At 56.2% G+C, this 21,215-nt stretch overlaps 13 protein-coding genes across 13 annotated transcripts; 6 read left to right on the top strand and 7 right to left on the bottom strand.

Annotated features, from left to right (window-relative positions):
* The first annotated feature begins 335 nt into the window (after positions 1-335).
* BDY17DRAFT_290287 (putative amino acid transporter) lies at positions 336-2,165 on the top strand. The gene has a single exon (XM_033732484.1). It carries the CDS (start codon positions 448-450, stop codon positions 1,960-1,962), a length of 1,515 nt encoding a protein of 504 aa, XP_033594699.1. The 5' UTR covers positions 336-447; the 3' UTR covers positions 1,963-2,165.
* BDY17DRAFT_350868 (uncharacterized protein) lies at positions 2,141-3,260 on the bottom strand (the record flags this gene model as incomplete). Its single annotated transcript, XM_033738195.1, has 1 exon — positions 2,141-3,260. The coding sequence occupies exon 1, from the start codon at positions 3,188-3,190 to the stop codon at positions 2,141-2,143; it is 1,050 nt and encodes a 349-aa protein (XP_033594698.1). The 5' UTR covers positions 3,191-3,260.
* A 164-nt stretch (positions 3,261-3,424) lies between these two features.
* Positions 3,425-5,584, bottom strand: BDY17DRAFT_243955 (uncharacterized protein; the record flags this gene model as incomplete). Its single annotated transcript, XM_033730488.1, has 1 exon — positions 3,425-5,584. The coding sequence occupies one exon, from the start codon at positions 5,582-5,584 to the stop codon at positions 3,425-3,427; it is 2,160 nt and encodes a 719-aa protein (XP_033594697.1).
* Positions 5,585-6,510: 926 nt separating this feature from the next.
* On the bottom strand, positions 6,511-6,963 carry BDY17DRAFT_241025 (histone-fold-containing protein; the record flags this gene model as incomplete). Its single annotated transcript, XM_033730371.1, has 3 exons — positions 6,511-6,602; positions 6,668-6,844; positions 6,900-6,963. Coding segments are annotated over 3 exons (333 nt in total), but the record flags the coding sequence as incomplete, so codon positions are not given.
* Positions 6,964-7,290: 327 nt separating this feature from the next.
* On the top strand, positions 7,291-9,974 carry BDY17DRAFT_243147 (chloride channel protein; the record flags this gene model as incomplete). Its single annotated transcript, XM_033730405.1, has 2 exons — positions 7,291-9,820; positions 9,853-9,974. The coding sequence occupies 2 exons, from the start codon at positions 7,291-7,293 to the stop codon at positions 9,972-9,974; spliced, it is 2,652 nt and encodes an 883-aa protein (XP_033594695.1).
* A 51-nt stretch (positions 9,975-10,025) lies between these two features.
* BDY17DRAFT_275170 (uncharacterized protein) lies at positions 10,026-12,173 on the bottom strand (the record flags this gene model as incomplete). Its single annotated transcript, XM_033731982.1, has 2 exons — positions 10,650-12,173; positions 10,026-10,550 (listed from the first exon to the last, which is right to left on the bottom strand). Exons 1-2 carry the CDS (start codon positions 12,117-12,119, stop codon positions 10,026-10,028), a joined length of 1,995 nt encoding a protein of 664 aa, XP_033594694.1. The 5' UTR covers positions 12,120-12,173.
* A 248-nt stretch (positions 12,174-12,421) lies between these two features.
* BDY17DRAFT_320624 (Rpp14/Pop5 family-domain-containing protein) lies at positions 12,422-13,064 on the top strand (the record flags this gene model as incomplete). Its single annotated transcript, XM_033736486.1, has 2 exons — positions 12,422-12,653; positions 12,718-13,064. 2 exons carry the CDS (start codon positions 12,422-12,424, stop codon positions 13,062-13,064), a joined length of 579 nt encoding a protein of 192 aa, XP_033594693.1.
* A 75-nt stretch (positions 13,065-13,139) lies between these two features.
* Positions 13,140-15,386, bottom strand: BDY17DRAFT_244581 (uncharacterized protein; the record flags this gene model as incomplete). Its single annotated transcript, XM_033730547.1, has 5 exons — positions 13,140-13,719; positions 13,775-14,873; positions 14,926-14,963; positions 15,020-15,060; positions 15,114-15,386. 5 exons carry the CDS (start codon positions 15,384-15,386, stop codon positions 13,140-13,142), a joined length of 2,031 nt encoding a protein of 676 aa, XP_033594692.1.
* A 317-nt stretch (positions 15,387-15,703) lies between these two features.
* BDY17DRAFT_290277 (uncharacterized protein) lies at positions 15,704-16,813 on the bottom strand. Its single transcript, XM_033732483.1, has 5 exons — positions 16,701-16,813; positions 16,607-16,641; positions 16,452-16,543; positions 16,067-16,375; positions 15,704-16,003 (listed from the first exon to the last, which is right to left on the bottom strand). The coding sequence occupies exons 1-5, from the start codon at positions 16,759-16,761 to the stop codon at positions 15,895-15,897; spliced, it is 606 nt and encodes a 201-aa protein (XP_033594691.1). The 5' UTR covers positions 16,762-16,813; the 3' UTR covers positions 15,704-15,894.
* Positions 16,814-17,153: 340 nt separating this feature from the next.
* BDY17DRAFT_245023 (transcription initiation factor IIA, gamma subunit-domain-containing protein) lies at positions 17,154-17,512 on the top strand (the record flags this gene model as incomplete). The annotated part of the gene is made up of 2 exons (XM_033730593.1): positions 17,154-17,303; positions 17,366-17,512. Coding segments are annotated over 2 exons (297 nt in total), but the record flags the coding sequence as incomplete, so codon positions are not given.
* Positions 17,513-18,198: 686 nt separating this feature from the next.
* On the top strand, positions 18,199-18,730 carry BDY17DRAFT_240622 (uncharacterized protein; the record flags this gene model as incomplete). Its single annotated transcript, XM_033730364.1, has 3 exons — positions 18,199-18,378; positions 18,440-18,605; positions 18,663-18,730. Coding segments are annotated over 3 exons (414 nt in total), but the record flags the coding sequence as incomplete, so codon positions are not given.
* A 316-nt stretch (positions 18,731-19,046) lies between these two features.
* Positions 19,047-19,516, bottom strand: BDY17DRAFT_320620 (uncharacterized protein; the record flags this gene model as incomplete). The annotated part of the gene is made up of 2 exons (XM_033736485.1): positions 19,047-19,342; positions 19,402-19,516. The coding sequence occupies 2 exons, from the start codon at positions 19,514-19,516 to the stop codon at positions 19,047-19,049; spliced, it is 411 nt and encodes a 136-aa protein (XP_033594688.1).
* A 216-nt stretch (positions 19,517-19,732) lies between these two features.
* On the top strand, positions 19,733-21,187 carry BDY17DRAFT_290269 (3' exoribonuclease family, domain 1-domain-containing protein). Its single transcript, XM_033732482.1, has one exon. The coding sequence runs from the start codon at positions 19,791-19,793 to the stop codon at positions 20,736-20,738; it is 948 nt and encodes a 315-aa protein (XP_033594687.1). The 5' UTR covers positions 19,733-19,790; the 3' UTR covers positions 20,739-21,187.
* The last annotated feature ends 28 nt before the right edge of the window (positions 21,188-21,215 follow it).

Raw genomic sequence — 21,215 nt, 5'->3', positions numbered from 1 at the left:
GGTGGTGATCTCCCAACCACGATTCCAGAAGCCAAAAGGGCCCCCCACGGTCGCTTGAGGCTGCCCGACATGCAGCAGGGCGGCAAGGCAAACGGACCAGACGGGCCAATGAGAAAGCATGACTGCGTGGAAGCGGCACGAAAGCGGCAAGGCGTGGAGCTTAAAGCTTCGAGAAGGCGGCGGCCCCGAAGTCTCGAACTGCCTTCTGCCGCGATAGCTCGGATGGCGTGATAGCAGGGCATGCGAGCAGGCTCGAGAAAAAAGATGCGTGCATGGCGGTTGCAGACACGATATAAACCCGGTGCAATGCCAGCTAGGATGGTTTGGATTTCATCACTGTCGTGCAAGACATTCGGTAGGGTGCTTTCTTGACCCTCACTTCACTCATCACAGCCCTTCCTTCCAACCATCCATCCATCCACCCTTTCGTTAACCCCAATCCACACAATGGCCGACTACGATTGGGCCACCAATGAAAAGGGCGTTGCCCAGGTCGTCGAGGTCGACCCCACCAAGATCGAGGAGGAGACGCAGCGCAGAGGCAGCGGCGTGCTCGACAACATCCCCGAAGACGTCCGCCGCGGCTCCATCAGCAAGATCTTCCAGCTCGTCGCCGAAGACCACCAGCATGAGATCAAGTACCGCAGCATGTCCTGGACCAAGGTCGCCTGGCTGCTCGCCGGCGACCAGGTGTGCCTCGCCATCATGGCCCAGACCTGGTCCCTCTCCGTCCTCGGCTGGGTCCCTGGCATCCTCACCATGCTCGGCGCCGGCATCCTCTTCTGGATCACGTCCATGACCATGCACCGCTTCATCATGAAGTACCCGCAAATCAAGGACATCTGCGACTTTGCCTACTACGCCTGCGGCCACTCGCGCATCGCCTACGAGTTCGCCGGCATCATGCTGCTCCTCAACAACATCATGCTCATCGGCTTCCACGTCTGGACGGGCGCGCGCATCATCAACACCCTCTCCAACCACTCCCTCTGCACCGTCGTCTTCTCCGTCATCGTCACCCTGATCGGCATCATCCTCTCCACCGCCCGCACCCTCAAGCACGTCTCCTTCATGTCCATGTTCTCAAGCTGCTTCATGGGCCTCGCCATCCTGCTCTTCCTCGTCTTCGTCGGCATCGAGAAGCACCCCGGCTACGGGTACAGCGGCTACTTCCCCACCGCCGGCGCCACCGTCACCACCCTCGTCGTCCCGGCCAAGGGCACCGGCTTCGTCGCCTGCATGAACGCCGTCCTCAACATCACCTTCCTCTGGGTCCCCCAGATCCTCTTCCCCACCTTCATCTCCGAGATGGAGCGCCCCCAGGACTTCCCCAAGTCCCTCGCCGTCCTCGCCGCCATGTCCGCCTTCCTCTTCATCGTCCCGCCCGCCATCGGCTACCACTACCTCGGCCAGTACTCTACCGCGCCCGCCTTTGGCTCCCTCGGCACAAACACCTTCATCAAGGCCTCCTTCGCCTTCGTCATCGTGCCCACGCTCGTCATCGGCGTCATCTATGCCAACGTCACCGCAAAGTTCATCTACTTCCGCATCATGGGCAAGTCGCGCCACGCCCACTCCAACACCGTCATCGGCTGGGGCGTGTGGATCGGCGTCATGGTCGTCATCTGGGTCATCGCCTTCATCTTCTCCGAAGTCATCCCCTCCATGGGCGACTTCCTCTCCCTCCTCGGCGCCGCCTTTGACTCCTTCTTCGGCTTCATCTTCTTCGCCATCGCCTACTGGCAACTGCACCGCGGCCAGTTCTTCAACGGCGCCCTCCGCTCCGTCAACTCCGTCGTCCACATCATCGTCATGGGCGTCGGTCTCTTCCTTCTCGGCCCGGGCCTGTATGCCGCCTGCGAGGCCATCATTGCCGCCTACTCCGCTCCCGGCGTCACCCCGGCCTTCACCTGCTCGGCCAACTCGATCCTGCTTCCGGGCGCGCCGAAGTATGTCTACTAGATGGAAGATATGTGCACGCGAAAGTTGCTTCTCAAGCACCGCGTCGAATGTGAAGGAAGGAAATTTGATATATACCCTATGTACTTACAGTTGACCTGAACCGAATGCAAAAAAAGTTCAAAACGCTCACGATCCCCTTACATCTCACCTCTCCAACATTCATAATACAATGTGACATCTACCCCCCGGTCCCCCTCCAAGCATCAGCAACATCCCTCTGCGTCGCTTCATCCCTCCACGCCGTCCGCCCCCAAACCCAATTCAACCACCCCCTCGCCATAACCCCGTCATCGTGCTCCTCCCCCCTCAACAACCCCGCAGCAACATTCACCACCTCCGGCCGACTATCCGTCGAATAAAACGCACTAGCCCCACAAACACGACAAAAACTCCTACAAGACTTCTCCGAGCTCCAGAAGTGCGTGATGGTCAAATCTCGATTCACGTCTGCCGCAGCACCAACATTGTCCACGTCGTGGTGTTGCAAAACTGCTTGGCGAGTGTGCGCGTTCAGAATCTGCGCGGCGGGGATATACGTCCAAGGCACGAGAGACGAGACGCCGGTTTGTAATCTGCAGGAGCGACAGGTGCAGCAGAAAGCCATGTGTTTGTTCGTGGGCGTGGTGCCGTCCTCGGCTTTGGGGATGAAGCGGTCGAGTTGTGGGATTGAAGGGTCATCGTGGCGGGCGCGTTGGATGAGGAGGGAGATGCCGCCGCAGTGGCATTTCGCTTTGAGGGTTGCGTGGGGGTCTGGGAGGGGTTGGGCCTTGGGTTCTGGGAGGTGGTATGCAGGGGAGGAGGCGTCTGTTGAGTAGAGCGGGATTGTCTTCCCGCCTAGCGTTGTCATGAAAGATGCCATTCCTCCGTCATGAGTGTCTGCCAATCCTTGATGGGCCTGGATATCGAGCACATTCTCCAGGTCTGCCGGAGGATCGACGACGCCGGCGAAAGTATGCCATTCATTCTTTCCCGCGTCGTGGATGAACAACTTCGCTCCGCACGTGGAGCAGAAGTACCGCGTTGTGGTGCTCGAGCTGTGATATGCTGTGCAAGCTGATAGTGTGTGGTCATCTGGAATATTTTCGAGCGGTCCAATGCGGCCTGCGAAGAGCGCTCCAGAGGTGTGTCGACATGAGTTGCAATGGCAAAGGGATGATTTGGCGGGGAGAGGGTCGTCCAGAGGGACATTGATGGCACCGCAGAGGCAGGTGATTTTTGCGGAAGCCATTCTCGTATAGTCCGCGTTAGTGTTCGCTGGTGTGTACTGCTGGAATGTTCGCAGATGATGGAAGATGAATAAAGCTACATGTACTGTTTGACAGGGCACGATTGTTCGTTAGTACGTTGGTCGTCCTAACCCTAATCCCGGCCGAGGGCGTAAGGCTCTCGCCGACCTTCATAGATCGAAGAACAGCAAGGCTAGCCGTCCACATATACCACCATGTAACTGGAAACTGCAGTCTCAGCATCGCTCAAACACCCGATACAACCCCTTCAAATTCGCCACCTCAATCGTGCCCTTCAACAACCCCTTCGTAGCAACCAGCCTCGCCTTGAAAGCGGAAAACAGCACGCTTTCAACCGCACGATGCAGCTCCCTCCGCCTGCTCACAAGCTCTGCATCTTCTTCCTCTGCACCATCTTTCCCCGACGACTCGCCCGGCAGGCTTTCCGGCGCGTAGAAACTCGCGAGCTCGCGCAGGAAGCTGTGGAAGCAGCCCTTCTCGTCCCTCCAATTCACATGCGGTCCTAATCGGATGAGGAAATGGGGCAGCTTGGCCAGGGAAGGCATGTAGCCTTTCATCATCAGCGGGATGGAGAGCAGGTCGCCTTCGGGGGAGATTTCGAGCGAGAAATACTCGGTGAGCATGCCTGCTTTGGAAACCAGCTGATCGTACACGGTAGGCGCCACTTCGTCCCAGTTGAAGTCCGTTCGATCGGGTTCTTGAGCCTTGGCTTGTTCAACTGCGATATCGAGTAGCTCTTTCAAGCTCAAGGGCGGGTTGAACCGAATCGAGCCGAAGTTCCCAAAGTCCGTCAGGCCAAGCTGATAGAAGTACTCTGCTGCGACCATTCCATAGTCGACGAGGAAGAGCTTGACTCCGCCTTGGATGGCTGCAATGCGTTTCCGATCGTCCACGATCCCGACAAAGCTATGGTTCGCAAACGCGTCTGTCAGCTCGTTGTGCATGTTCTCGCGAACAGTAGCGCGAAGTGCTTTGACCGTGGTGAGGCGGCAGATCGTCGCTTCCCTCTCTGTGTACTCGTATTCCACCCCATCCGCTGTCGGTTCCCGAGATAGCGTGGCATTTGACTGCAGCTGGGGCAGCATCGTGGTGATTTTGCGGCTTTTGGCATCTGTTCGGACCAGGTTGTTTTCGTATGGCTTCTGAGTGGAAGGCTTTGCTGTAGATCGCCCTTGTTGCGTAGGACGCTGGGTCGAAGGGGTTTCTGTGGGAGGAATGTTGGCCTTGGAGATGCTTGGAGTCACGCCGCCGCCCAAAAGACTTTGCGTCATAAACGTCCGACTGGTGTCGACTTGGCCAAGTCTTGTGCGGATTTCATCACAAACGAGTTCGATGATCTCGGCTTCGTTGAGGAAGTTGACTTCTCGCTTCGTCGGGTGCACGTTGACGTCCACTCTGGCCGGGTCAATCTCTAGACTGAGATAGGTGAAAGGTTTCCCGCCCTTGGGCAAGAACATGGAGTATGTTTGATCGATGGCTTTCTTCATGTTGGAGGAGTCCACGGAGCGGTGGTTGATGAAGAGGAGGAAGGTCGTTCTCTTGCCGTGGTAGTTTGCATTGCTGACCAGTCCATCGACTTTGAAGCCGTATTGAGAATTTGCCAGATCCAGTCCGATCAACTCATTTGCGATGGCGGTGTTGTGAATCATTCGTATCCGATCTCGCGTAGTAGCATTGGCAGGAACAGCAATGCCCGCGCCAGCCTCACCGTGCTTCTTGCAAGAGAAAGCAACACCGTGACAATGTACAGCATACTTGCCAACCACATCGGCGATCTTTGCATATTCCTCACTGGGAGATCTGAAAGCCTGCCGGCGGCTGGGAACGTTGTAGAACAGATCTTCCACCGCGATCTGGGTGCCTGGTCTCCCAGCACACGCCTTTGGCTCCTCACTCTGCCCTGGCTTCAGTGGCGCGAGTTTGCCACCAAGGTAATGTGCTTTCCACGCACAACTGGACTCCGCGGTCTTTGTGGTGACGGTTAGATGAGCAATATGGCTGATGCTCGCCAGAGCCTCGCCTCGGAATCCATAGGTGCCGATGCTCGTCAAATCTTCGAAAGCTTTCAACTTGCTTGTGGTAAAGCGTTCGCACAGAATGGGGAGATCGTCCTTATTGATGCCGCAGCCGTTGTCGGTGATTTGCAACAGCTTCAAGCCGCCGTCTTTGACGAGAATCTCTAGACTGGTGGACCCGGCATCAACAGCGTTCTCGATGAGCTCTTTCAGTGCATGCATGGGTGCGACAATGATCTCTCCGGCGGCAATTTTGTTGACGACATCCTGGTGTAGAGCGCGTATGCGGCGCGGTCCTTGCATCTCATCTGCTTTGCGCTTGGTGCCCCGAGCTGGCGACGTCCCCGGGGATTCTGCCATCTCCTTTGGTCGCTCCGGATGCCAGATTGACTCGTGTTCTCATCGGCAATAAACTTCAAGGCTCTGCATTCTTGCAAGCTGTATCTCTGATAGCATTGCGATTGTGGCAAGGTTGAGGTGTAGGCAGAGGCTGAGATGTGATTGGCTGCAAAGGGCAAGGCACCAACGAAGGCTTAAGTCAGCGCGAAACTCACGCGACGCGCATTTCCCGTGGTATTTATCACTCTATCCTTTCGGACAGGTTGGATGGTAAGCATGGCCGAATAATTCTGCTTGAACTCTTGCGCGGTGTATGACGCTATCCACGACACCATTGGAAAGTCTATGCTTTGCCGCCTTATCTCAGCCTGCTCTCTCATATCTAGCCTGTCTTTCCGCGATAGGCGCGCGTAGATCCTCATTGTCCGGCCGAAACCGGATCGCAGGGTGCGCAGCATCGTCTTTCATGCAGGCTGGGCGCCGTGAGATATTTCTCTTGCCCACCAGCGGCCGCATTGCTGGCATGCTGCCACACACTGAAGCGCGGCGCCGAGTGCGGATCTCGTAGCTAGCTCCGGTGGCGTTCGGTTTATACGGCCCTGAAGCTCCTCGCCCAGGCTCTCGAAAGCATGCGTCGAGATTTGTAGCGAGCTCATTCTCCCAAAAACGTTCGGCGTAGACTTTCACGACTCCATCCTCAATTGCTCACTCGGACTAGGCGCATCATCCTCATCATGCGTAGCCACCGACTCATCGCGCTTGAACTCGATGCTTTGCTGCGTGGGCCCGTCCATATCAACGTCCATTCGCTCGGAGTCTCCATCATGGCTCGCCCCGTTCGTAGCTTGTTGGTCGTTCATCATTGAAGTCTCGCCGTCGTCTTCCAAATCCAGATGGGTATTTGTAGATAGCTGCCCATTGGTTTGTGCCGCCGGAGCGGGAGCCGCGGCCTGTTTCTGCTTGTACTGCTTCCACGTCATAGTCTTGGGAACGACGTCTGTGAGAAATTCGAGATTCTCCGCGCGAGCCACGGCGTTTGCTAGAAGTCGTCATGTATCAGTCACCGTCTCGATCCCGGCATTCTCGTGACCCTGGACTACGCACCAACATCCCGATACTGAATGTTTCTCCTCGGCTTGCGCTCGCTCTTGACAACGTTGTAACTCTGCTCGACGAGGTGTTGAATGAACATCTCCGCCGCGACGGTGATCATAAAGGCGGCATTGTTGCTGCAGTTGGAGACATCGGGATCGGATGCGATGATCTTCTTCACGCGGGCGACTAGATTAGGGATCAGTCGACCGTGCGAACATATTGGCAGATTGGAAGAACGCACGTGGAAGAGATGCACTGCCGGTAGTCTCCTTGGCGGGAGTGATTGGTGTGGTGTTGTAAGGCATGGCTCAAAACCGTGGCGTCAGATGGACAATGTGCAGCCTTTGACACGTCCTGCGCGGTTGACAACGATGAAGCATTGGTCGGATACGCGTCGCAAGAAGTCGGAAGTGAAGAGAGGAAGATCGTTGGAGGTCGAAAGTTGGGCCGGAGAAAGCTCGGAGGGGTTCCACTTCACGTGTTAAACGAGCCAGTCGTCTCTCCTCCTTCGACATTCGAGAAGCGACAACCACGGAGGATGGGATACAAAAGTGAAGAGACGGCGATGGTGCGGCGATGACAGGAGGGGACATGGAATACAACAAGCCTCCAATACCCAACCCACCGATACAATGAATCGCAACCGCGCAAGCAGTCTGGATGACCCCGATCCTATCACCATCCCTTCCAGCCAACAGCCCTCCAGCCGCGCGCTTCCACGAATCAAGACGTACGCCACCTCCGTCGCCTCCGCCGGCGGCCCCGACAGCTCCTCCCTCACCCGTCGCTTCTCCAACCTCGAGTCCGCCATCGAAGAAGAACCCCAGATCCACGTCGACCATGCGGTGGCCGAAGAGATCGCAGAGATCAAAAGATACGAGGACTTCACCACGATAGACTGGGTGCAAGATGCAGCGAGAGAACAAGCACGGCGGAAAGCGAGGCGAGTGGAGCGCGCGGGCTTCTTCGACGACAGGGGAAAGCTCGGCTGGAGACGCACGCTCTGGGAGGCGTACGATGCGGGCCAAGGCTGGATTGTCGTCACGCTGATTGGCATCGCGATAGGGCTGAATGCTGCCTTTCTCAACATCGCTACCGAATGGCTGTCGGACGTCAAGCTTGGCTATTGCACTACCGGCTTCTATCTGAACGAGTCCTTCTGTTGCTGGGGTGCCGAGGGAGGTTGCCCGGAATGGCGACGCTGGTCGTCTTTCTGGCCTTTCAATTATATCGTCTACATCGCTTTTGCTACGCTCTTTGCCTTCACATCCGCCAGACTGGTCAAGTCATTCGCGCCTTACGCCGCTGGCTCGGGAATCAGCGAGATCAAGTGTATCATTGCCGGCTTCGTCATGAAGGGCTTCCTGGGCTTCTGGACTCTACTTATCAAGTCCATTGGCTTGCCTCTGGCCATTGCTTCTGGTCTTTCCGTCGGCAAAGAAGGGCCAAGTGTGCATTACGCCGTGTGCACTGGTAATGTCATCAGCCGACTCTTCCCCAAATATCGACGAAACGCGGCCAAGACCCGCGAGATTCTTTCTGCAACGGCAGCAGCCGGCGTTGCTGTCGCTTTTGGCAGTCCAATCGGCGGAGTGCTCTTCAGTTTGGAAGAGATGAGCAACTACTTCCCACTGAAGACGATGTGGCGAAGTTACTACTGCTGTCTTGTGGCTACTGCAGTCCTGGCTGGCATGAACCCGTTCCGTACCGGCCAACTCGTCATGTTCACCGTCCAATACGACCGCGACTGGCACTACTTTGAAGTCATCTTCTACATCTTGATCGGAATCTTTGGCGGTCTGTACGGCGCATTCGTCATGAAGTGGAACTTCCGCGTGCAAGCCTTTCGAAAGCGATATCTCTCGCAATTCCCCATCCTCGAAGCCAGTCTCCTGGCACTCGGAACCGCAGTCCTCTGCTACCCCAACATGTTCCTTCGAATCGACATGACAGAGTCTATGGAGATACTCTTTCTCGAATGCGAGGGCGGCCACGATTACGACGAGCTCTGCGACCCCGCTAACCGTTGGCGAATGGTCATCACGCTCTTTCTCGCAACGGTGATGCGCATCTTCCTTGTCATCATCTCTTACGGGTGCAAAGTACCCGCCGGCATCTTCGTCCCCAGCATGGCTATCGGCGCTTCCTTCGGCCGGATGGTGGGAATCATGGTTCAAGCGCTCCAACAACGCTTCCCGGATGCCGCCTTCTTCTCATCTTGTCAACCCGACGTCCCCTGCATAACGCCAGGCACATACGCCTTCCTCGGCGCCGGCGCGGCCCTCTCAGGAATTATGCACCTCACCATATCAGTCGTGGTCATCATGTTCGAACTGACCGGCGCCCTCACCTACATTCTACCCACCATGATCGTCGTCGGCGTCACGAAAGCTGTCTCCGAGCGTTTTGGCAAAGGCGGCATCGCAGACCGTATGATCTTCTTCAACGGTTTCCCCTTTCTCGACAACAAAGAAGAGCACAACTTCGGCGTGCCCGTGTCACAAACCATGACCGCCGATCCCACCACTCTCACCGCAACAGGCATGACGATCGCCCAAGTCGAAGACGTCCTGAAAGAAACAAAGTACCAAGGCTTCCCCATCGTGGAAGACTGGCACTCCAAAGTCCTTCTAGGCCATATAGGCCGCACAGAACTGCGCTACGCCCTAGACCGCGCCCTAAAAGACCAACTCGCCAGTCCGCACGCAACGTGCAACTTCATCGTCGCCCCCGCAACCTCCGCAGTCGACACAGCGACAACCTCCACCGCCCCGCCAGTAACATCCACCACCACCAGCGCAACAGTCGACTTCAGCAAATTCGTCGACCCCGTCCCCCTCGCCGTGCACCCCCGACTCCCCCTCGAAACAGTCATGGAGCTCTTCAAAAAGCTCGGCCCGCGCGTCATCCTCGTCGAACACCGCGGCCGACTCACGGGTCTGGTGACAATCAAGGACTGCCTGAAGTACCAGTTCCAAGTCGAGGCGCACGATAATCCGCGCGACGACTCGGCGCAGAAGGTGCAGCAGGAGTGGGTGTGGGATGTTATGCGCTGGTTTGCGGAGGGATTGGGGGAGAGGGTGAGGAGGTGGAGTGGTGGGCGGGTGAAGTTGGGTGATGATCGTGGGGCTGCGGGACGGGCGGCTATGGTTGGGGGAAGGAGTGGGTTTGTTGAGAGTCGGCGGTATGAGGAGGAGGTGGAGAGGGAGAGGAGGCAGCGGGAGTGGACGGATGGGGGCGGTGGGGATGGGGAGGGAGAGGTGGAGTTGGAGGATCGAAGGAATGTGGTATGATGTGCAAAGAAGATTTTGTATGACACCGTTCACATGTTGGACATGCTTCATTGTTACGTGGTCTTGACTTTACTCTATCCCTTTTTTGCCTTCTTCCCCCCGCTCTGCAGCCTAGCCACGAGGCCTTTGAGGTCGTCCTCACCCGTCACCTGCTCTCGTGGTACCTGCTTCGCCTTCTTCCCCCGCGCCTCCACCTCCGCCTCACCATCCTCCTCAAACCTCTGCCGCTTCTTCCTCCCCTCCTCCAACAACGCCTTCATCCCCTCAGTCCCCTTGAAGCGCGGATTAGTAGGATCAATAGCATACTCATGACTCTCAAACAGCGCCTGAAAGCGGGGATCCCGCGTTTCAAGTTTGAACGTGTCCTCGACTTCCGCTTCCGCAGATCCATGCTGCTTCTTCTTCTTGCCCTTCTTGCCTTTCTTGCCCTTCCGCTTCTGCGCCTTCTCGATCTCGCGCATGTCAAAGTGGCGCAGATTGTCGCCGTTTTCGTCGTCGGCCATGAGCAGCTCGAGTTCGGCTTTGCGACTCGCGTTCTGCGCTTCTAGCTCCGCTTTTGCAGCATGCTTCTTCTCACGTTGGGCTTTTTTGGCGGCTTTCTCTGCAGCGGCTGCAGCGGCTGGATCGGTGAAGAAGGCGTCGTCGAAACCGGCGTCTTCTGCTTCCTGCTCGCTCGCTGATTCGGTGTCGTTTTCCACCGCCGCGCCGGGGCGGCTGGCTTTCATCTTCTCCTTTCGTTTCTGCTTCCTCTCTCGCTCTTTGCGAATGTACCGGTCTCGCGTGCTCTCTTCGTCTTGTGGCTCGTTTTCGAAGACACTCTTTCCGTCTTTGCCACCCGCACCGAGGCCGGAGGTGAAGGTGATTTGCATGTCGCCCACGGCCTCGTCTTTGGCACCCTTCTTGGCCGCCTTGCTGAATTCATCTGGCAAGCCCAACGCGGCTCGCATCTTCGCTTTGGCCGCTTCGGCCTTCTTCGCGTTTCTGTCCTCGGCGGCGGATTTGCGAGAAGCGACGCTCTCTGCGTCAGAGGAGTCGCTGCCAATGTACGCCTGAAGATCGTTCTCATCCATTTCCGCGCGGGAAAAGGCGCGCTTCTGGACTTCTTTCCGCGTCGCGTCGTCGTCGTCCCAGGTGAGTCGGACTTTTGAGTGCGTGAGTGCTTCGGTCTTGAAGTCGTTTGGTTTATATCCCGTGGGGAGAGACGTGCATTCGTCTCGTGGCTTGTCATCGTCAAAAGTCGTCTCATCGGGGATGAAGCGGAGGTCGAAGAAGTTGGAGGTGGTCAGATACTCTCGCCCGTCCATGGAATCGTACAGAACTTTAGCCGTCGCTTTGGAGTCGCATGCGATGACGGCATAATAATAGCGCAGTCGCTCGAGTTGGTACTGCCGCAATTTGGCAGTGTCGAATTCGCCGCCTTCGTTGACCTGGTCTTGTTGAAGCTTGCGCCTGATCTTTTCGTCGTCCTCGCTATCCTCCTCCTCATCGCTCTCTTCGTCCAGCTCTTGCACGCGCGACGAACTTGTGAAGATCTCCCTGGGTGGGCCATCCAGTTCTTCGCGCTCCATCCTCTCTCGTCCAAACTCGCTGGGGTAGATGGAAACGCTCTCGACCTTGCCTTCTTTCGGCGCCAGACTCGAGGCCACAGCCATAATATCCGATGCGCGTATGTGGTCCCAGTCCAAATTTACAGCAGCCAAACGATACGACACCTCGCCCATTGGCGTCTCCTCTGTCTGCTCCCGGCCGGCCGTCTCCTCGGCGAGAGCAGCCTCGTCGTCACTTAGATCCTCCTCTTCCGAACTGCTCTCCTCCTCTGACGAGGAAGCAGAGAAACCTCCATCACGAGCCGGATCTCGCCTATTCACCAGCTCTTCCTCCTGATCCGCATCATCTTCTTCTTCTGAACTTCCTGCAAGCTCACGTTCGTTTACCTTGGCCTTCGGTTTGCTAGGCTCTTCCTCGAGTATGTAACGTTTCTCCAGGTCTTTCCTCCCGCTGTCTGTCTTGATCTTCCGGCCATATCGATCAACAGTTGCCTTCCTTCGAAAGTCCTGGTCGGTGAAGAGGCGCTTGAAGCGCGGGTCGACCGCTGTTCGCGCTTCTTTGCGGTTCGGCAGACGATATCGAGGATCGGTGGAGAGGGCGGTAAAGCGACGGTCTTCCATTGTTGTGTGCCTCTAGTAGCAGTCGAGGGAGAGATGTGAAATGTAATTGCGGGCAGGTGGGCTGCGAATTATTTTATTCGAGATGCACTTTTTTACCCCGCAAAATACATTTTTTGGGAAGGTGCCAAAGAAAGTGGTGGGACGCGTCTTGAACTACTTCACACCTTTGGATCTCCAACTCCCAATCAACTGCAACGATGGGCATCTTCCCCGACGACACTCCTGTTCGCAAGCACAACGATGGTTGAAGTACTTCAAAGTACTAAGCACATATCTTCTCACCCAGCTTCGGCATCACAATCATGGTCCGAATCAAGCACCGCTATCTGCTCGTGAACATTCTCTACCCCGACTCGAACAACGTCGCCAATGGATCCTGGAAGCGGCCCGCGGACGACGTACCGTACACCGTGCAGTTCCGACGGCCAACACCCGATCGCATGGACTCCAAATTGCTGGCACGACTCGTCAGGGATGGCGTGTCTGAACTCTTTGGCGATTACGGCTCGGGCATGATTGCTGGGAGCCTTCAGAGTGAGTGCCCTCTGCACGCTTTTCCCGTATCTCGCGTTGGCGTGTCGGCTTACAATGCCCACAGTCAAGTACTTCTCCCCGGCAACAAGTACCGCCATCATCCGCGTGTCTCGCGATCACTACCGCATGGTCTGGGCAGCTTTGACCTTTGCAACGCATCTTCCTAAGCCGGTAGACTTGTCTTGTGTAATCCAGGTTGTCCGTGTCTCTGGAACAGTCAAGAAGGCCGAGGAGGAAGCAATCCGAAGGGCGAGGCTCAGCATTCGTCGCGCTGCTGCGATTGCTCCCACGACGGATCTCACGCTTGGGGGTGTGGGAGCAATTGACAATGCTGCGAGCGATGACAAGTTTTCGAATGGAATTGAGGATCTTGATGACGACGATGGCGATGATGATGACGATGATGGGTGAAGATCTGCTTGTTTGCAAAGGGTTGAAACCGCGCATATGGGCTTGTGTCAAGGCGCGGCGCCTTAACCAGTGCAACTACACCTCACTAACAATCTTCCCCATCAACAACGCATCCACCTTCTCGCCCTTCTTCAGCGACCCTTCCTCCGCCGGCAAACACAACAAAGCATTCGCACTCTTGAAGCTGCCGATCCGCGAACTCCGCTGAAACCCCGTGCTCGTCGCATACAGCTGTCCATCTCTCCGCGCGGAGACGACGACGCGATGATACTCGTTCCTCTTCGGGTCCAGCCTGACATCCTGATCCAGCACGACTTTCACTCGCGGCAAACCCGCAGGGCTGATGCCGGACATTTGATGCAGCGACGGGAGCACGAAGAGATGGTACGTCACCACTGCCGAGGCGGGATTACCGGGCAGCGAGAAGATGGTCTTGCTTGTTCGCTGGCCGTGGTCGGATTTGAAGGGCACGGTGGCGAAGGTGGTCGGTTTGCCGGGTTTCATGGACACGCGGCCGAAGTGGATCGTGCCGCCGAGGGAGCGTTCGATGGTGGGTTTGAGGAGGTCGAGCTCGCCCATTGAGACGCCGCCGCTGGTGACGATGACGTCTACGCGGCGCAGGGCGTCGCGGAGGGATTGCTCCAGTGCACCGGGCCTGACACTCAATGTTAGCGATACAAAATGTAGGAAGTCGGGTAAGAGTTACTCACTTGTCGGACGCAATCCCAAGATCCACTGCCTCGAAGCCGGAGCCCTTGACAGCCGTCAAGAGCGTCGGGCGATTGGTATCCCGCACTTCCCCCAACCTCAACTCGCCCTCCCGATCGTGCTGCACAATCTCATCTCCCGTGCTTAATACACCCACCACCGGCTTCTTGTAGACAGAAACCTCTCGCGTGCCCACCGAAGCCAAGAGGCCAAACTCCCCGCCAACGGCAGTGATGCCCTCGCCTTTCTTCATAATCACCTCGCCAGCCTTCACATCGCTCCCTATCTCCCTGACATTCTCGCCGGGTTTGATGGCGTCCGTGAGGATCTCTACTTCCTTCTCCTCTGTGCCGTCATCAGTTTGAGAGCGCAGTACAGTATCTTCCACCATCACCACAGCAGTAGCACCCGGTGGTAACGGCGCACCAGTTGTGATGCGAGCAATCTCTCCGGGTTTTAGCTCTGGCACTTCCCCCGCTTGCGCGTGTGAGATGCTCGCGACGGGAAAGACGCCTTTCGTGCTGGGTACTAGGACGTGATCGCTCGCAATCACCGCATACCCATCGACTATACTCGCGCGAAAAGCGGGCACGGATTCGCGAGCGACCACGTCTTCGGCGAGAACAGAGCCTACCAGTCCCTCGTTGACAGCTGCTTTGACGACTACTAGTCCTGGGGTGCTCGCAGTAATCTGCTTCAATGCGTCGTCCACCGAAAGCATGGGGTACGGGGATTCGCGATAGCGTCTTGTCGGCCCTGCGTTAGGATCGTTGGATATTTGCGGTCGGTCGGCGGGAGTGGTGTGTGCTTGTGGTCCGTGATGTCCATGACCGTGATGGTGATGATGATGGCCGTGGCCGTGATTGTGAGAATGAGAGTGTTGCTGCGCTCCATTTACGCCTACACCGGCATCTCGCTCTAGTTTCTTCACTCCACCAACATGTAGTGAACGGGAGTCGGCGCCTGCCGCTTGTTGGCAGGCGTGTGCTAGTTGCTTGATCACGGCGGAGAGGTTCTCTTTGGCGCCTTTGGGAGAGCCGGGCAAGGTCAGGATCAGTGTGTTGTTGCGGACTCCGGCTACAGGTCGAGACATCATTGCGACTGGATTATGTCAGTGCTGGGTGGAACTTTTGTTCGTTCATAGAGCTCTTACAAGGCGTGACCTCCAACGACGCCGCGAGCATGGCATGTCTGTCCACTGTGAGTCGGGTGAAGCCACGCATGAATACCAAACAAGTCGAACTCACACCAATCCTTGAGCATGTCGGTGTATAAGGGGCATCACAGCCTATGACACCAATTAGTACAACCCAATCCGCCCGACATCAGATCCAAACCCACCTCAGGCGTAACATCCTTCTGCGCAAACCCCGTCCCACCACTCGTCACAATCAAATTCACCGCCTCGCCGCCATCCGTCCGCTGCGTAATCGCGCGCTGAATCTGCAAGACATCGTCGGGCACGATGACTGTGTCTTCCGCGGTGAACCTGCCTTGGCCATCATTGGCGAAGACTTCTTGGAGTGCTGGGATGCATTTGTCGCTTGAAGGGTCTTTGCTTGCTGTTTCGGAGACGACGATGATGCAGGCGGTGAATTTCGGGTTGTCGGTCATTTTTGGGTTGTGTATTGTCGAATCAAGAACAGCTGCTGTGCACGGTGGTGATCATGTTGAAAGTCGAGATGAGGTTCAGGGCGAAGCTTGGCCGATTCTGGCAGTTCCAGTGTCGAGCCCACCTTTCCCAATACATACTCGTGGTCGATCGTAATGAATAAACCACGGAAAGAATCGTAGTAGTCTTGTGTATCATAGTTCGTAGCAGAGGCAGAGTACTGTGCATACCGATGGCGCAAACGCATGAGAGCACCCAGATGATAGTAGTGTCAGGCGGGTTTCATCATTTCAAGGGCATATGCGGCGGAATAACGCGGTGAAATAAACGTGACTCTTTTCATATGATGTACACAAATACAGTTGCCTGCTCAAGTCGAATGCATGCCTCCCCCGTCAACCGAACAACGCCATTCACATGCTGCCGAACGGTTTCGCTTCCCTGTCGCTACGCGGAGCCTCTGTCCAGTCACCGCGCTTTCTTCAAGGTCTTCTACGGTAAGTCGACTTTTCAAATAGCCTGGAGGGGATCCGCACTCCCGCTGAGTAGCAGTCCGATAATGAGGCCAAACAGTCCCAAGACGGACGAGAAAATCTCGATGACGAGGATTTTGACGAATCTGAGCAACTAGTTAGCATAAAGCATTGTCAACGGATATAGAGCATGCGCGCTGCAAACTCACAGACTCGGATCCGCAGCATCAGCCAGAGCGGCACTCGATCCGTTAATGCCCACGCTGATTCCGCAGACGAGATTGCAGCCTCCGACCAACACGCCGGACCAGAACAGCGCGTAGCCGGTGTAGTAGTTCCCCGCACTGCGGATGGCTTCAGCGCCAACCGCTTCGAGTTTGGCCGAGAAGACAATCGACATGATGACGCCGTAGATAGCCACGACCTCGCAGAAGATGATGGAGATCAGGTTCTTCGTCCGTATCCGCGGCGCCTTCACGCCTCCGCCGAGGATCGATGTGCCGGTGATGAAGATGCCCCTGCGTGTGCTCGTTAGTCCTTCTGCCTTTTTCTCTCCCCGCCGTTGTAGATGTGACACTTTCGCGGGACACTGACCATGCTGCGCCCACTACTGACAGCGTGATGCACAGGCTGATGCCCAAGGTTGCCCAGGTGTAGGGGGATATTGACTCGAGGAAGGCGCCAACCTGTTCGTGCTCTTGTCAGACTCGCGCCGTCTTTGTGCGCATCGCCGGGATAGTACTGCATACATTGAAAGCCTCTCCTTCTCCATTGAAGAGCATATCTATCATCAAGCCTCCGTTAGTTGCTGGGCTAGATGGAAGTCATCTGAGCGGTACGTACACAGTCCGACGACGATGAAAGCTGCAGTAGCTCCATAGCTACCGTAGGTAAGGCCGCCCATGGCGAGAACACGAAGAGAGACGGGGAGTGAAGCAGAGGTGATGATGTCGCTGGATCTTTGGAGTTTGAACATCGCAGCTCGAAGATGCTCCAGCGCTGCGGGAACTGCCGTCGGCGTGGGTGACTAAGCAAACATCGCGGACTTCGCCCTGTCGTATGCCAACCCCAGCCCTTCTCCTCCTTCACGTCTACATCAACGACACAGGGACTACGCACTTCCTCTGCGGCAACACCCGACTATTCTACCGCTTCACATATCGTTCGAGTGAGAAGTCGAAGCCGGAGGCAAGATGGCGCAAGCAGCGCCGGCATTTTACGAGCTCTACAGAGGCACATCGTACGCTCACCCCGTTTGCCAAATCACGGCGAGGGTTCATAAACTAACCGTCTCGTAGCATCGGCCTCGCTCTAGCAGACACGCTGGATGATCTGATCGGCAGCCGGCGCATCGAACCCCAGCTCGCCATTCGCATCATGCAGAACTTCGACCAGAGCATCGCAACGGTGCTAGGGGAAAAGGTGAAGGCCAGGATGACTTTCAAGGTAAGCCTCTCTCTTCCTCTCCATCGCAGTGACTTAGACTTAACTAATCTATTCTTCCGCAGGGCCACCTAGATACCTACCGCTTCTGCGACGAAGTCTGGACGTTCATCATCAAAGACATCCACTTCAAGATGGACGGGAACAACCAGTTCGACGCCGAGAAGATCAAAATCGTGGCCTGCTTGGCCAAGGATAAGACGGCGGCATAGGATCCGCTCTCGGAGAAGAATGTGAAGGCTGAACCCGTCGAGTTTACAAGGGAGCCGAAGTGTGAGACAAAGCAAGAGCCGAAGCTTGAGACCCCCACAGGCATCAAAATTGAGAAGTGATTGGAGTTTGATATGGTCATATTGGGCTCTATGCACGCTTGCAAGCTCTTTTCGACGATCGAGCGCAATTGGAATGAACATTATGAGATCACTTTAGCGTGGAGTTCGGAGAAGCGGCCCTGGGCGACGGTATTTGGGAATATTATTGGAGATTACAAGATCAAAACGAGACTGACTGAGCGACATCCCGCTGCATTCACCGTGTATTCTATAGACAGTACACTCAGAAAACATGCTCTCCATCCCATTACTGTGCCTCCCTCACTTAGAAGGAGAGGGTCGGAGGGAAACCGTCAGCGCCGGTTCACCTCGGCCGACAATCTACCGACTACAGATGGTGTCAGACATTGAGACACCAGCATAAGAGGACCGTAAAATTCGCTGGCTTCAATTCCAGACTGACCGAGACTCGGACAGGTCAGGTGAAGGGCGTTAATCTGCTCGAAGAGAAGTAGAAAGTCCGCACGGGCCTCTGAAACTCCAGCTTCCCTACTCAGGCGTCTACACACTCTCCCAGCGTTCGACATCCTTCTCCTTTCTCTATCCTAAGCAAGACACGAGATGTAATGTCCGAATCAAAGACTCAATGGCTCCTCTACGCCATTACGAGCGGTGGCTGCGCTGCACTCAACGGCGCCTTTGCAAAGCTCACGACAACACATCTCACAACAGCCTGGGCCGCCCAGATCTCTTACTCGCTAGGCTTAAATGAGCAGAGCACTGCAGTCGACTACCTTGTGCGAGGCGTATGGCACCTCCTTTGCTGCTACACATTGATGCAAAAGATTTGACGTGCGGCACATCTAGTTCTTCTTCCTCATGAATCTAGCCTTCAACGGCGTGATGTGGGCGCTATTCACTCGCGCCTTGACACTTGCGAACAGCACTGTACGGGTCAGCGTCATCAACACGAGTGCGAACTTTATGATTACGGCTTTGTTGGGAGCTTTGATTTTCGGGGAAGAATTGTCGGGTATGTTTGCATGCGTAGGCTGGTGTCATGTTGCTGTATTGATCCATGATCTTGTAGGGCTATGGTGGGTTGGAGCAGGCTTGCTTGTGGCGGGTTCGGTGATTATTGGGAGAAGGGAGGAGACTGGCACGGGCGAGCAGAAGAGGGGAGAGGATGGTTCGCCTACTGAAGCACACGCAACAGCTGTTGAAGGAGCGAAGTCCAAAGCGACAAGAAGGCAGGGAAAAACGGCGGATGGGTGAGAAATAGAGTCGAACGTCTAGGATGGCTCGCAAGATACCTGACCAAACTTCATTTAAAACAATTACCAACTCCAGAACCCTCCACCGATCATCATGGGGCATCAAATCCACATACAACCCAGAACTCCTGTCGCATCTCCTCTCCCAAGTGGCTACCTTTACGTCCTTTCATTACTCCCCGATCCCAACCTCAGTCTCCTTACGGCTTCTGAACCTTGTGATCTCCCACAGCCTGTTGATAAGTCGGCGGCACCTCCTCCCGTGATGCTGCCTGCGCTGGCTGAGTAGAACCAGAGGCATTCGGCGCCGCGCTCTGCGTCGTTCCATAGCCTTGCTGCCCCGGCTGAGCCGTAGTGCCGTAGTGAGGCCCCGTCTGCACGTAGTAATACGTCACGCGGCCCTGCTCGGCATCTTGTGGCAACTGGACGTAGGTGGGGTCGGGCGTGACGGCGATGATGTACCAGGCATGGATGAGGCCGGGAAGGAAACCGAGAACTGAATGGGAGCGTTAGTAGGAGCGTGGATGCAAGTCGTGAGTGCAGGGGCAAGCGTACCGCAGAGAAGAATGTTGATTATGCTGTCAGCACCGCAAATGCCTCTCTTCACCCAGACGGCGATGGGCGGGAAGAGGATGGCGATGAGGCCGAGGAAGATGTCGCTGCCGCACATGGTGGTCTTGGTGGGGGAGTCGAAGTAATTTGCTGGTGTTGGTTGTGGTTTGCGCAGGAGAGAAGAGGGAAGAGTAATCTCTGCTCGGTGTGGGCGGTTGCCTGACGTGGCTGTGCCGGCGGCGGATGTGACGTTGCATGGCCCGTGCGCCGACCCTGCGCGTGGCGGTCTATCGATAAGCTTTCTACATTTTGACACTTGATACTTCGCGTTTGGGCAAGTCTGTTCGCAATCGACAGGCAGAGATGCACATGATCAGAACATCTCGATAGCAATGCAGGCGGATCGCCGCCGTATCAATGCACCCGCGGGTGGCACTGCGCCACCCGTGTTCACCTTCACCAGCAATGAGCAACCTCCAAAAAGGCCCAGACGGACAAGAGGACCGGATGAGCACCGCAAGATCTTTCTACGGACAGGCGTGGTGCCGTCGGCAAGTGGCAGCGCATACTACGAGATACCTCCCCAACCATCTTCCGCTCAGGATGAGAAGTTGACGCCGAAATCGTCAAGCTTGAAAATCACCTGCACCGTACATGGGCCGCGACCACTGCCCAGGAATGCGGCCTTCAGTCCCAATTTGCTACTTTCAACGCATGTCAAGTTCGCGCCGTTCGCGACCAGGCGGCGACGGGGGTACGTTCGAGACGCGAGCGAGCGAGATCTGGGCGTGCATTTGGAGACGGCATTAAGGGGGGTGATTATCGGCGACCGGTGGCCGAAAAGCGGATGCGAAGTCGTGATTACGATTTTGGAGGGCGAAGAAGACGGCTGGTGGGCGGATGGGTCTGGCGCCGAGAAGGGAGCGGGCTGGGGTTTGATGAGTGTGCTTGCGGGTTGCATCACGGTAGCCAGTGCCGCATTGGTGGACGCTGGCATCGACTGCGTGGATGTCGTCTCTGGCGGCATATCGGCACTGGTCATCGACGATGACGCGAAGACGGAGCATGTGGCCTTGGACGTTTCGCCGCCGGAGCACGAAATCAAGGCAATGTGCGTGGTCGCGTACCTGCAGTCCCGAGACGAGATTACGGAATGTTGGCTCAAGGGCGATGCCTCGACCAACACGGAGGCGCTAATGGATGCCGCTGTCAAAGCTGCTGCTATGAGCAGGACGGTGCTTGCGGAAGCTATTGGAGAAGCCGCGACGGGGCAGTCGGAGAGCGAATCGACACGTGCCTCTGCGAAAGGGAAAGGGAAAGACGTCACGATGGCCGGATGAAAAACTTTGAGACGGCTGGCCGGGCCGTGATTGAATGAACTCTGGCCGAGCACAGAGAGGCTCAAGTATACATGCACATCCAACTCATGCAAGTAGCGAGCTGCTGAGTCAGTGATGACGCCTCAGCCGCAATACTGGAGAAATCTCCCAGGAGCGCGCGCCAGATTGGCATCGAATGATAACGGCGGGCAAAGGCACGCGATCTCGAAACTTAGAGGGGTTGTGCCACAAGCCAGTGCGCTCATGCGAATGCCTGAGAATCGCGATAATGTCCATATCAGAGCCGAAGACGACTGTCCGTAAAGCCATGCAGTAATTAGATAGATAGCTCGTAGGGCGGCCAATTAGGGCATCTGATTACGTGTGGTGATAGTTTAGAACGCGCCACGCTATACCTGAAATGCGGCGTCGTCCGTGAGGTGTGCATGCAAGCTTCGATCAACCTGCCGTTTCTCGAGATCGTACCGCGCGGTGAGC

The sequence above is a fragment of the Neohortaea acidophila genome (genome assembly GCF_010093505.1).
Source record: "Neohortaea acidophila strain CBS 113389 unplaced genomic scaffold BDY17scaffold_1, whole genome shotgun sequence".
Lineage (NCBI taxonomy): Eukaryota > Fungi > Ascomycota > Dothideomycetes > Mycosphaerellales > Teratosphaeriaceae > Neohortaea > Neohortaea acidophila.
Note: the sequence above shows the minus strand (reverse complement) of the source record. Positions and strands in the feature narration are given on the sequence as shown.

What these genes read in the sequence shown, in the direction of transcription:
- BDY17DRAFT_290287 (XM_033732484.1), top strand. Translation starts at nt 448, where the DNA reads ATGGCCGACTACGATTGGGCCACCAATGAAAAGGGCGTTGCCCAGGTC.
- BDY17DRAFT_290277 (XM_033732483.1), bottom strand. Translation starts at nt 16,761, where the DNA reads ATGGGCGGCCTTACCTACGGTAGCTATGGAGCTACTGCAGCTTTCATC. An exon ending in TTTCATCGTCGTCGGACTGT is followed by an intron (nt 16,642 to 16,700) that starts GTACGTACCGCT and finishes GCTTGATGATAG; the next exon opens with ATATGCTCTTCAATGGAGAA. An exon ending in GAGAAGGAGAGGCTTTCAAT is followed by an intron (nt 16,544 to 16,606) that starts GTATGCAGTACT and finishes GAGCACGAACAG; the next exon opens with GTTGGCGCCTTCCTCGAGTC.
- BDY17DRAFT_290269 (XM_033732482.1), top strand. Translation starts at nt 19,791, where the DNA reads ATGCAGGCGGATCGCCGCCGTATCAATGCACCCGCGGGTGGCACTGCG.